This window comes from Oncorhynchus tshawytscha, linkage group LG03, assembly GCF_018296145.1.
Source record: "Oncorhynchus tshawytscha isolate Ot180627B linkage group LG03, Otsh_v2.0, whole genome shotgun sequence".
In the NCBI taxonomy this organism is placed as follows: Eukaryota; Metazoa; Chordata; class Actinopteri; order Salmoniformes; family Salmonidae; genus Oncorhynchus; species Oncorhynchus tshawytscha.
The window spans coordinates 14,414,856-14,429,995 of NC_056431.1; the positions used below are offsets into that span (position 1 = coordinate 14,414,856).

General features: G+C 37.8%; 1 protein-coding gene across 2 annotated transcripts in view; it reads left to right on the forward strand.

The window, feature by feature from the left end:
- The window catches only part of dpys (dihydropyrimidinase), a 45,853-nt gene that overhangs the window by 13,119 nt on the left and 17,594 nt on the right, over positions 1-15,140 (forward strand). Inside the window, exons 4-7 of one of the 2 annotated variants that reach the window (XM_024393032.2) lie at positions 2,544-2,733; positions 2,925-3,081; positions 3,474-3,615; positions 4,244-4,386. In XM_024393032.2, the coding sequence (XP_024248800.2) occupies positions 2,544-2,733; positions 2,925-3,081; positions 3,474-3,615; positions 4,244-4,386 (632 nt within the window). The remainder of the gene's footprint in view (positions 1-2,543; positions 2,734-2,924; positions 3,082-3,473; positions 3,616-4,243; positions 4,387-15,140) is intronic. The other variant, XM_042310259.1, reaches the window with a different exon arrangement.

A 15,140-nucleotide genomic window follows, 5' to 3' on the forward strand; every position in this document is an offset into this window, starting at 1 on the left:
CCCTATCCAAGCCCAAGCCATCCAAGTAAAACTAACCCTATCCAAGCTATGTAAAACTAATCTCTCCAAGCCATGAAAGACTAACCCTATCCAAGCCATGTAAAACTAACCCTATCCAAGCCATGTAAAACTAACCCTATCCAAGCCATGTAAAACTAACCCTATCCAAGCCATGTAAAACTAACCCTATCCAAGCCATGTAAAACTAACCCTATCCAAGCCATGTAAAACTAACCCTATCCAAGCCCTGTAAAACTAACCCTATCCAAGCCATGTAAAACTAACCCTATCCAAGCTATGTAAAACTAACCCTATCCAAGCTATGTAAAACTAACCCTATCCAAGCCATGTAAAACTAACCCTATCCAAGCCATGTAAAACTAACCCTATCCAAGCTATGTAAAACTAACCCTATCCAAGCCATGTAAAACTAACCCTATCCAAGCCATGTAAAACTAACCCTATCCAAGCCATGTAAAACTAACCCTATCCAAGCCATGTAAAACTAACCCTATCCAAGCCATGTAAAACTAACCCTATCCAAGCTATGTAAAACTAATCCAAACTCCAAGCCATGTAAAACTAACCCTATCCAAGCCATGTAAAAAACTAACCCTATCCAAGCAATGTAAAACTAACCCTATCCAAGCAATGTAAAACTAACCCTATCCAAGCCATGTAAAACTAACCCTATCCAAGCCATGTAAAACTAACCCTATCCAAGCAATGTAAAACTAACCCTATCCAAGCCATGTAAAACTAACCCTATCCAAGCCATGTAAAACTAACCCTATCCAAGCCATGTAAAACTAACCCTATCCAAGCCATGTAAAAGTAACCCTATCCAAGCCATGTAAAACTAACCTTATCCAAGCCATGTAAAACTAACCCTATCCAAGCCATGTAAAACTAACCCTATCCAAGCCATGTAAAACTAACCCTATCCAAGCCATGTAAAACTAACCCTATCCAAGCCATGTAAAACTAACCCTATCCAAGCCATGTAAAAGTAACCTTATCCACTAACTCTATCCAATCCTAGTCTAGATGATGAAGTTCTACTCTTGGTGATGTAAGATTTGACCGTTGGTTATAAAATACTTTGTCCCATGAGTGTGTGAAATACCTAATGTGGGCTAAGGTACTGGTAAGAAATGTTTCCTCTGAGATTAGTAGAGTACCTATATTTTCATCTATCTATGCAGCACAGTATGTGCTTGAACTAGTTAACATTGTTTTCAAATCTTCACAGATGTGGATAGCTATCGATGTCTAGTTGTGTTGTCTTTGAGACTCTTTGCCCATGTTGGTAAATAAGGAGCCCACACATTGATTCTATTGCAGCACCAACATAACTATGGAATGTCAAATCAAATATTGTCTGACAGTAACATATCACACATAAAGATGTTTTACCATACATGCTAGTATTACAAAACCCACAGCAAACAGACACACAGTCTTCTTCATCTTTATCTATCCTGTTCCCTCCATTCATCTCATGTACCTTATCATGTGTGTCATCAAGGTGCTTCCTAGAACACAGCCAACATACCCTTATCATTGGCGGTCATTTGGTCATGTCATTCATATATGAGTATAAGAGTACCATTTACGTGTCATGGCCTACATAAAGGCACATGAACAGTAGCTCATTTCATTCCTCCATATGAGGTACGGGAACCAAACCAAACTTGTTTTGCAGTGTCATGTTTTGCAATCTCATGACACTGGAATTACAGTTCATAGCTTTCCTGTTGATCATTTTATAATTGATCATTTTACCCCTCTATGGCATTCATTCTTTCGCGCATTTGAAAATGAAGTTATGTTGCTGAGAATGTTTTTATGTTGCTGCAATGTGGAAGCAAAGAGCACAATAAATTATTAACTAAGGGGGAAACTATTTGACTTATTACTTAACTCTTTTTTTGTTTGTTCCTTGTCAATGTCTGAAGGGGCAAGGCTCATTACAGTAACTGTCCTCTGTTTTAGCTGAACAGGTGGGTCAGTGTTAACCTGAAATGATACGAAAAGCAGTGTTCACTCAATACAATATCAGTTACACAAAAAGTCCAAGGATCAACACCTAGTTCCGTTTGATTCAGGTTGAAATGTTCCAGCTCTGAATTGTTAACTTTCTGTTCCAAGGTGAGGTCTGCAGAATAACCACTAGAGGGCAGCAGATGACCAATCTGTAGTCTGTTTGTGGTGACAAAATATTCAGGAGATACATTTATTGTGAGCATGTTTAGAGTGAGTTTACAGATAACTTGTATGTAAACGATTAGCAACTAAACTTCCATAGAGTAGTATTCGTAATAAAACCATTGTCTGTTTGCAAAAAGCATGTAACATGTCAGCTTCCTCCCTCAACACTAGCTGAGGAAAACCTGTTTGCGTCATGGTGTAATATTCTATGCTAATCTGCTCATGCTTGTATAACCTTTTGTAACAAAAGTTTATCTGAGTCACACAGGCAGTTTTTATTTGATCTGCCATTTAGGGGGCATTTTTTAAACTGACCTTCTCTCACTTGGCAGGGGGCTAAGAAGATGCTGTCCCTGGGCATCACAGGTCCGGAGGGTCATGAGTTGTGTCGTCCTGAGGAGGTGGAGGCTGAAGCCACCCAGAGAGCCATCACCATCGCCCACGCTGTGAACTGCCCGCTCTATGTTGTCCACGTCATGAGCAAGTCTGCCGCTAAGGTGGTGTCCAACGCACGCAGAAATGGTGAGGGGGGCCTGACAATGCCTGCTGGTAGGAACTGTAGGTGGGAAAGAATGACAGAGACAGAGAGAGTGAGAGAGAATGAGAGAGAGAGAGACAGACAGAGACAGAGAGAGTGAGAGAGAGGCTCAACATGACATGGATGGTGTTCTGTGTTATGTGTGCATGTTTTTGGGATGTTTTTGCCACAACAGGCCGTGTGGTGTTTGGAGAGCCCATAGCAGCAGGACTGGGTACAGATGGCACCCACTGCTGGCACAAAGACTGGGCCCACGCTGCCAAGTTCGTCATGGGCCCACCTCTGAGGCCCGACCCCAGCACCCCGGGATACCTTATGGACCTACTGGCAAAGTATGTGGAGCCTTAAACAATATCAACCTGCTCTCACTGTCCCTCTCCTGCCCTTTTCATTGAGTAAAGCATATTAGGTTACACCTTCATGCACCCACTGTCACATAAGTGCTCCATAACACTGTCATAACAATGACATAACAGCATATGATCCCAACAGTCATGACTGTTTATAACATATATCACATAATATATGTACAATTGGAGTGTATGTAACACAGTGTTACCAACCAGCCAGGAACACAGGAACTGGGAAGGTGAACAACAGTGGAAAACACAGTGGAAAGTGAGGTGAAACTGCATATTGTCGGTGCAATAGAAATGAATGACAGGCAGTAAAGATGGCTGCCTTACCGTTTAGTGATGTAGATGCTTCTGTTTCATTCTTCCAGTGATGACCTCAGCGTGACTGGGACAGACAACTGCACATTCTCTGTGTGTCAGAAAGCCCTGGGCAAAGACGACTTTACAAAGATCCCCAATGGAGTCAACGGAGTGGAGGACAGGATGTCTGTCATTTGGGAGAAGGGCGTTGTCAGTTAGGCCTCTCATTCTTCATATCACATCATTCTTTATTATACACACTATAGGCCAGTTTCCCGGACAGATTAAGCCTATAGCCCTACACCAAAAAGCATACTCATGGAGATTCTCCACTGAAAGGGATGTTTTTGTTGTTGTCCAGGACAAGGGTACAGGTCCTACAAAAATGAGTGGTACTATTTTTAGACGGTTGATTAAGTTCTATAGTAGGACTTAAAAGGTGACAAGTGACATTTCTGCTGTGAGAAGAGAAGATAACAATTTATATTATGCTATTTATTATGTGCATCAAGGAAGTTTTTATCAGTCAGAATCAATCCAAACTGTCATAGTGGATGAGGCAGCAGGCTAGCTTTCTTTCTGTCCTTCTCTTTCCATTTCTTTCTTCCTCCCTTACTTCTTTCTGCCCTTCTCTCAGGATCGGTTGACCCGGAGGCTATTGCAAAATTAACATTGTAAAACGCCAAAAATGACACGTTTTGATATTTGGAGTGAAACTTTGAATCGCTTACTGCACCGTTAAGCATTGACCTTTGGTCAGGTTAATTATGTCAGTAAATATGGAATTTTTATATCCAGAATATTGAAACTCAGTATTTTGTGTAATTACTTTCCGCAGCATAGCGGGAAAATGGACGAGAATCGATTCGTAGCTGTCACCAGCAGCAATGCAGCGAAAATCTTCAACTTCTACCCCCAAAAGGGAAAGATCGCTAAGGGTTGTGATGCTGATGTGGTCATATGGGACCCTAAGGCAACCAGGTGAGACAAGGATAAAGACCGCCCAAGACGTTTCTCGTTAAACACATAGTGAAATACTGATGTTTAGCTAAATAATGAACTGTTTCGATGATGCTACAGTTTAAATCTTTGTGTATGCATATTATCCAACTAGTAGCATTCCATCACTACTATTAACGACGTCTTACACTGCAGATTGTGCAGACAAATCGAGCTTCCCACAAAGCCTGTTTCAGGGTGAAAAACATTTGGCAAAATATGAAAGTAGTTTCATGTTAACTAGCTATGGTACAGCCTGAATACAACTAGCTATGGTAGTACTACAGCCTGGATATAACTAACTATGGTAGTACTACAGCCTGGATATAACTAACTATGGTAGTACTACAGCCTGGATATAACTAACTATGGTAGTACTACAGCCAGGATATAACTAGCTATGGTAGTACTACAGCCTGAATACAACTAGCTATGGTAGTACTACAGCCTGGATATAACTAACTATGGTAGTACTACAGCCTGGATATAACTAATTATGGTAGTACTACAGCCTGGATATAACTAACTATGGTAGTACTACAGCCTGGATATAACTAACTATGGTAGTACTACAGCCTGGCCTGGTACAGCCTGGATATAACTAACTATGGTACATTCTGGATATAACTACAGCCTGATATAATACAACTAACTATGGTAGTACTAACTAGCCTGGATATAACTAATAACTACAGCCTAACTATGGTAGTACTACAGCCTGGATATAACTAACTATGGTAATACTACAGCCTGGATATAACTAACTATGGTAATACTACAGCCTGGATATAACTAACTATGGTAGTACTACAGCCTGGATATAACTAACTATGGTACAGCCTGGATATAACTAACTATGGTACAGTACTACAGCCTGGATATAACTAACTATTGGACAGCCTGGATATAACTAACTATGGTACAGCCTGGATATAACTAACTATGGTAGTACTACAGCCTGGATATAACTAACTATGGACAGCCTGGATATAACTACTACAGCCTGGATATAACTAACTATGGTAGATATAACTACTATTGGACAGCCTGATATAACTAACTATAACTAACTATGGTACATTCTGGATATAACTAACTATTGGACAGCCTGGATATAACTAACTATGGTAGATATACTACAGCCTGGATATAACTATGGTACTCTGGATATAACTAACTATTGGACAGCCTGGATATAACTAACTATGGTACAGCCTGGATATAACTAACTATGGTATTCTGGATATAACTAACTATGGTACAGCCTGGATATAACTAACTATTGGACAGCCTATATAACTAACTATGGACAGCCTGGATATAACTAACTATTGGACAGCCTGGATATAACTAACTATGGTACATTCTGGATATACTACAGCCTGGAATATGGTACATTCTGGATATAACTAACTATTGGACAGCCTGGATATAACTAACTATGGTAGTACTACAGCCTGGATATAACTAACTATGGTGTACTACAGCCTGGATATAACTAACTACTGGTACAGCCTGGATATAACTAACTAACTAACTATGGTACATTCTGGATATAACTAACTATTGGACAGCCTGGATATAACTAACTATTGGACAGCCTGGATATAACTACTATGGTACAGCCTGGATATAACTAACTATTGGACAGCCTGGATATAACTACATTCTGGATATAACTAACTATTGGACAGCCTGGATATATAACTATGGTACATTCTGGATATAACTAACTATGGACAGCCTGGATATACTAACAGCCTGGATATAACTAACTATGGACAGCCTGGATATACTAACTAGCCTGATACAGCCTGGATATAACTATTGGTACAGCCTGGATATAACTAACTATTGGACAGCCTGGATATAACTAACTATGGTACATTCTGGATATAACTAACTATGGTACAGCCTGGATATAACTAACTATTGGACAGCCTGGATATAACTAACTATGGTACAGCCTGGATATAACTAACTATGGTACAGCCTGGATATAACTAACTATGGTACCTGGATATAACTAACTATGGACAGCCTGGATATACTAACTATGGTACAGCCTGGATATAACTAACTATTGGACAGCCTGGACAGCCTGGATATAACTAACTATGGTACAGCCTGGATATAACTAACTATGGTACATTCTGGATATAACTAACTATTGGACAGCCTGGATATAACTAACTATGGTACAGCCTGGATATAACTAACTATTGGACAGCCTGGATATAACTAACTATGGTACAGCCTGGATATAACTAACTATGGTACACTGGATATAACTAACCAGCCTGGATATAACTAACTATTGGACAGCCTGGATATAACTAACTATTGACATGGACAGCCTGGATATAACTAACTATTGGACAGCCTGGATATAACTAACTATGGTACAGCCTGGATATAACTAACTATTGGACAGCCTGGATATAACTAACTATGGACAGCCTGGATATAACTAACTATTGGACAGCCTGGATATAATAACTATTGGACAGCCTGGATAATAACTAACTATTGGACAGCCTGGATATAACTAACTATTGGACAGCCTGGATATAACTAACTATGGTAGTACGACAGCCTGGATATAACTAACTATTGGACAGCCTGGATATAACTACGGGACAGCCTGGATATAACTATGGTACATTCTGGATATAACTAACTATTGGACATCCTGGCTATAACTAACTATGGTACATTCTGGATATAACTAACTATGGTACATTCTGGATATAACTAACTATGGTACATTCTGGATATAACTAACTATTGGACAGCCTGGATATAACTAACTATGGTACATTCTGGATATAACTAACTATTGGACAGCCTGGATATAACTAACTATTGGACAGCCTGGATATAACTAACTATGGTACAGCCTGGATATAACTAACTATTGGACAGCCTGGATATAATAACTATGGTACAGCCTGGATATAACTAACTATGGTACAGCCTGGATATAACTAACTATTGGACAGCCTGGATATATAATAACTAACTATGGTACATTCTGGATATAACTAACTATTGGACAGCCTGGATATAACTAATATAACTAACTATGGTACATTCTGGATATAACTAACTATTGGACAGCCTGGATATACTAACTAACTATGGTACATTCTGGATATAACTAACTATTGGACAGCCTGGATATAACTAACTATGGTACATTCTGGATATAACTAACTATGGTACAGCCTGGATATAACTAACTATGGTACAGCCTGGATATAACTAACTATTGGACAGCCTGGATATAACTAACTATTGGACAGCCTGGATAACTAACTATTGGACAGCCTGGATATAACTAACTATGGTACATTCTGGATATAACTAACTATTGGACAGCCTGGATATAACTATGGTACAGCCTATGGTACATTCTGGATATAACTAACTATTGGACAGCCTGGATATAACTAACTATGGACATTCTGGATATAACTAACTATTGGACAGCCTGGATATAACTAACTATTGGACAGCCTGGATATACTAACTATGGTACACATTCTGGATATATAACTATGGTACATTCTGGATATAACTAACTATTGGACAGCCTGGATATAACTATGGTACATTCTGGATATAACTAACTATGGTACATTCTGGATATAACTAACTATGGTACATTCTGGATATAACTAACTATTGGACAGCCTGGATATAACTAACTATGGTACATTCTGGATATAACTAACTATTGGACAGCCTGGATATATCTAACTATGGTACATTCTGGATATAACTAACTATTGGACAGCCTGGATATAACTAACTATTGGACAGCCTGGATATAACTAACTATTGGACAGCCTGGATATAACTAACTATTGGACAGCCTGGATATAACCTGGATATAACTATGGTACATTCTGGATATAACTAACTATGGTACATTCTGGATATAACTAACTATTGGTACAGCCTGGATATAACTAACTATGGTACAGCCTGGATATAACTAACTATTGGACAGCCTGGATATAACTAACTGCCTGGATATACATTCTGGATATAACTAACTATTGGACAGCCTGGATATAACTAACTATGGTACATTCTGGATATAACTAACTATTGGACAGCCTGGATATAACTAACTATGGTACATTCTGGATATAACTAACTATTGGACAGCCTGGATATAACTAACTATGGTACATTCTGGATATAACTAACTATTGGACAGCCTGGATATAACTATGGTACATTCTGGATATAACTAACTATTGGACAGCCTGGATATAACTAACTATGGTACAGCCTGGATATAACTAACTATTGGACAGCCTGGATATAACTAACTATTGGACAGCCTGGATATAACTAACTATTGGACAGCCTGGATATAAAACTATGGATATGGACAGCCTGGATATAACTAACTATTGGACAGCCTGGATATAACTAACTATTGGACAGCCTGGATATAACTAACTATTGGACAGCCTGGATATAATATACATTCTGGATATAACTAACTGGATATATTGGACAGCCTGGATATAACTAACTATTGGACAGCCTGGATATAACTAACTATTGGACAGCCTGGATATAACTAACTATTGGACAGCCTGGATATAACTAACTATGGTACATTCTGGATATAACTAACTATTGGACAGCCTGGATATAACTATTGGACAGCCTGGATATAACTAACTATTGGTTCTGGATATAACTAACTATTGGACAGCCTGGATATAACTAACTATGGTACATTCTGGATATAACTAACTATTGGACAGCCTGGATATAACTAACTATGGACAGCCTGGATATAACTAACTATGGTACAGCCTGGATATAACTAACTATTGGACAGCCTGGATATAACTAACTATTGGTACAGCCTGGATATAACTAACTATTGGACAGCCTGGATATAACTGGACACTATTGGACAGCCTGGATATAATACACTGGATATGGTACATTCTGGATATAACTAACTATTGGACAGCCTGGATATAACTAACTATGGTACATTCTGGATATAACTAACTATTGGACAGCCTGATATAACTAACTATATAACTAACTATTGGACAGCCTGGATATAACTAACTATTGGACAGCCTGGATATAACTAACTATTGGACAGCCTGGATATAACTAACTATTGGACAGCCTGGATATAACTATGGTACATTCTGGATATAACTAACTATGGTACATTCTGGATATAACTAACTATTGGACAGCCTGGATATAACTATGGTACATTCTGGATATAACTAACTATTGGACAGCCTGGATATAACTATGGTACATTCTGGATATAACTAACTATTGGACAGCCTGGATATAACTATGGTACATTCTGGATATAACTAACTATTGGACAGCCTGGATATAACTAACTATGGTACATTCTGGATATAACTAACTATTGGACAGCCTGGATATAACTAACTATTGGACAGCCTGGATATAACTAACTATTGGACATTCTGGATATAACTAACTATTGGACAGCCTGGACTATGGTACATTCTGGATATAACTAACTATGGATATAACTAGCATTCTGGATATAACTAACTATTGGACAGCCTGGATATAACTAACTATGGTACAGCCTGGATATAACTAACTATTGGACAGCCTGGATATAACTAACTATTGGACAGCCTGGATATAACTAACTATTGGACAGCCTGGATATAACTAACTATGGTACATTCTGGATATAACTAACTATTGGACAGCCTGGATATATCTAACTATGGTACATTCTGGATATAACTAACTATTGGACAGCCTGGATATATCTAACTATGGTACAGTCTGGATATAACTAACTATTGGACAGCCTGGATTCTTATCTAACTATGGTACATTCTGGATATAACTAACTATGGACAGCCTGGATATAACTAACTATTGGACAGCCTGGATATAACTAACTATGGCCTGGATACAGCCTGGATATAACTAACTATTGGACAGCCTGGATATAACTATGGTACATTCTGGATATAACTATGGTACATTCTGGATATAACTAACTATTGGACAGCCTGGATATAACTAACTATTGGACAGCCTGGATATAACTAACTATTGGACAGCCTGGATATAACTAACTATTGGACAGCCTGGATATAACTAACTATTGGACAGCCTGGATATAACAAACTATTGGACAGCCTGGATATAACTATGGTACATTCTGGATATAACTAACTGGACAGCCTGGATATAACTAACTATTGGACAGCCTGGATATAACTATGGTAACTATTCTGGATATAACTAACTATTGGACAGCCTGGATATAACTAACTATGGTACATTCTGGATATAACTAACTATTGGACAGCCTGGATATAACTATGGTACATTCTGGATATAACTAACTATTGGACAGCCTGGATATAACTATGGTATATTCTGGATATAGCTAACTATGGTACATTCTGGATATAACTAACTATTGGACAGCCTGGATATAACTATGGTATATTCTGGATATAGCTAACTATGGTACATTCTGGATATAACTAACTATTGGACAGCCTGGATATAACTATGGTACAGCCCAGATATAACTATGGTACATTCTGGATATAACTAACTATTGGACAGCCTGGATATACCTAACTATGGTACATTCTGGATATAATTAACTATTGGACAGCCTGGATATATCTAACTATGGTACAGTCTGGATATAACTAACTATTGGACAGCCTGGATATATCTAACTATGGTACAGTCTGGATGTAACTAACTATGGTACATTCTGGATATAACTAACTATGGTACAGCCTGGATATAACTAACTATTGGACAGCCTGGATATAACTAACTATTGGACAGCCTGGATACAACTAACTATTGGACAGCCTGGATATAACTAACTATGGTACATTCTGGATATAACTAACTATTAGACAGCCTGGATATAACTATGGTACATTCTGGATATAACTAACTATTGGACAGCCTGGATATAACTAACTATGGACAGCCTGGATATAACTAACTATTGGACAGCCTGGATATAACTAACTATTGGACAGCCTGGATATAACTAACTATTGGACAGCCTGGATATAACTATGGTACATAACTAACTATGGTACATTCTGGATATAACTAACTATTGGACAGCCTGGATATAACTATGGTACATTCTGGAGCCTATAATTAAGCCTGGATATAACTATGGTACATTCTGGATATAACTAACTATTGGACAGCCTGGATATAACTATGGTACATTCTGGATATAACTAACTATTGGACAGCCTGGATATAACTAACTATGGTACATTCTGGATATAACTAACTATTGGACAGCCTGGATATAACTAACTATTGGACAGCCTATTCTGGATATAACTAACTATTGGACAGCCTGGATATAACAAACTATTGGACAGCCTGGATATAACTATGGTACATTTGGATATAACTAACTATGGTACACTGGATATTAACTGCCTGGATATAACTAACTATTGGACAGCCTGGATATAACTAACTATTGGACAGCCTGGATATAACTATGGTACAGCCCAGATATAACTGTGGTAAAATTCTGGATATAACTAACTATTGGACAGCCTGGATATAACTAACTATGGTACATTCTGGATATAACTAACTATTGGACAGCCTGGATATATCTAATTATGGTACATTCTGGATATAACTAACTATTGGACAGCCTGGATATATCTAACTATGGTACAGTCTGGATATAACTAACTATTGGACAGCCTGGATTTATCTAACTATGGTACAGTCTGGATGTAACTAACTATGGTAAATTCTGGATATAACTAACTATGGTACAGCCTGGATATAACTAACTATTGGACAGCCTGGATATAACTAACTATTGGACATCCTGGATATAACTAACTATTGGACAGCCTGGATATAACTAACTATGGTACATTCTGGATATAACTAACTATTGGACAGCCTGGATATAACTAACTATTGGACAGCCTGGATATAACTAACTATTGGACAGCCTGGATATAACTAACAGCCTGGACAGCCTGATATAACTAACTATTGGTACAGCCTGGATATAACTAACTATTGGACAGCCTGGATATAACTAACTATTGGACAGCCTGGATATAACTAACTATTGGACAGCCTGGATATAACTAACTATTGGACAGCCTGGATATAACTATGGTACATTCTGGATATAACTAACTATTGGACAGCCTGGATATAACTAACTATTGGACAGCCTGGATATAACTAACTATTGGTACAGCCTGGATATAACTAACTATTGGACAGCCTGGATATAACTAACTATTGGACAGCCTGGATATAACTAACTAGCCTGGATATAACTAACTATGGTACATTCTGGATATAACTAACTATTGGACAGCCTGGATATAATAACTATTGGACATTCTGGATATATGGTACATTCTAACTATGGTACATTCTGGATATAACTAACTATTGGACAGCCTGGATATATAACTATACAGCCTGGATATAACTATGGTACATTCTGGATATAACTAACTATTGGACAGCCTGGATATAACTAACTATGGTACATTCTGGATATAACTAACTATTGGACAGCCTGGATATATCTAACTATGGTACATTCTGGATATAACTAACTATTGGACAGCCTGGATATAACTAACTATGGTACAGTCTGGATATAACTAACTATTGGTACAGCCTGGATATAACTAACTAACAGCCTGGATATAAACTATTGGACAGCCTGGATATAACTAACTAGCCTGATATAACAGCCTGGATATAACTAACTATTGGTACATTCTGGATATAACTAACTATTGGACAGCCTGGATATAACTAACTATTGGACAGCCTGGATATAACTAACTATTGGACAGCCTGGATATATAACTATTGGACAGCCTGGATATAACTATGGTACATTCTGGATATAACTAACTATTGGACAGCCTGGATATAACTAACTATTGGACAGCCTGGATATAACTAACTATTGGACAGCCTGGATATAACTAACTATTGGACAGCCTGGATATAACTAACATTATTGGACTGGATATAACTAACTATTGGTACAGCCTGGATATAACTAACTATTGGACAGCCTGGATATAACTAACTATTGGACAGCCTGGATATAACTAACTATTGGACAGCCTGGATATAACTAACTATTGGACAGCCTGGATATAACTAACTATGGTACATTCTGGATATAACTAACTATTGGACAGCCTGGATATAACTAACTATTGGACAGCCTGGATATAATAACTATGGTACATTCTGGATATAACTAACTATTGGACAGCCTGGATATAACTAACTATTGGTACAGCCTGGATATAACTATTACAGCCTGGATATAACTATTGGTACATTCTGGATATATAACTAACAGCCTGGATATAACTAACTATGGTACATTCTGGATATAACTAACTATTGGACAGCCTGGATATAACTAACTATGGTACATTCTGGATATAACTAACTAACAGCCTGGATATAACTAACTATGGTACAGTCTGGATATAACTAACTAGCATTCTGGATATAACTAACTATTGGACAGCCTGGATATAACTAACTATGGTACAGCCTGGATATAACTAACTATTGGACAGCCTGGATATAACTAACTATGGATATAACTAACATTCTGGATATAACTAACTATTGGACAGCCTGGATATAACTAACTATTGGTACATTCTGGATATAACTAACTATTGGACAGCCTGGATATAACTAACTATTGGACAGCCTGGATATATAACTATTGGACAGCCTGGATATAACTAACTATTGGACAGCCTGGATATAACTAACTATTGGTACAGCCTGGATATAACTAACTATGGTACATTCTGGATATAACTAACTATTGGACAGCCTGGATATAACTATGGTACATTCTGGATATAACTAACTATTGGACAGCCTGGATATAACTATGGTACATTCTGGATATAACTATGGTACATTCTGGATATAACTAACTATTGGACAGCCTGGATATAACTATGGTACATTCTGGATATAACTAACTATTGGACAGCCTGGATATAACTAACTATGGTACATTCTGGATATAACTAACTATTGGACAGCCTGGATATAACTAACTATTGGACAGCCTGGATATAACTAACTATTGGACAGCCTGGATATAACAAACTATTGGACAGCCTGGATATAACTATGGTACATTCTGGATATAACTAACTATGGTACATTCTGGATATAACTAACTATTGGACAGCCTGGATATAACTAACTATTGGACAGCCTGGATATAACTATGGTACAGCCCAGATATAACTGTGGTAAAATTCTGGATATAACTAACTATTGGACAGCCTGGATATAACTAACTATGGTACATTCTGGATATAACTAACTATTGGACAGCCTGGATATATCTAATTATGGTACATTCTGGATATAACTAACTATTGGACAGCCTGGATATATCTAACTATGGTACAGTCTGGATATAACTGGATATAACTATTGGACAGCCTGGATTTATCTAACTATGGTACAGTCTGGATGTAACTAACTATGGTAAATTCTGGATATAACTAACTATGGTACAGCCTGGATATAACTAACTATTGGACAGCCTGGATATAACTAACTATTGGACATCCTGGATATAACTAACTATTGGACAGCCTGGATATAACTAACTATTGGACAGC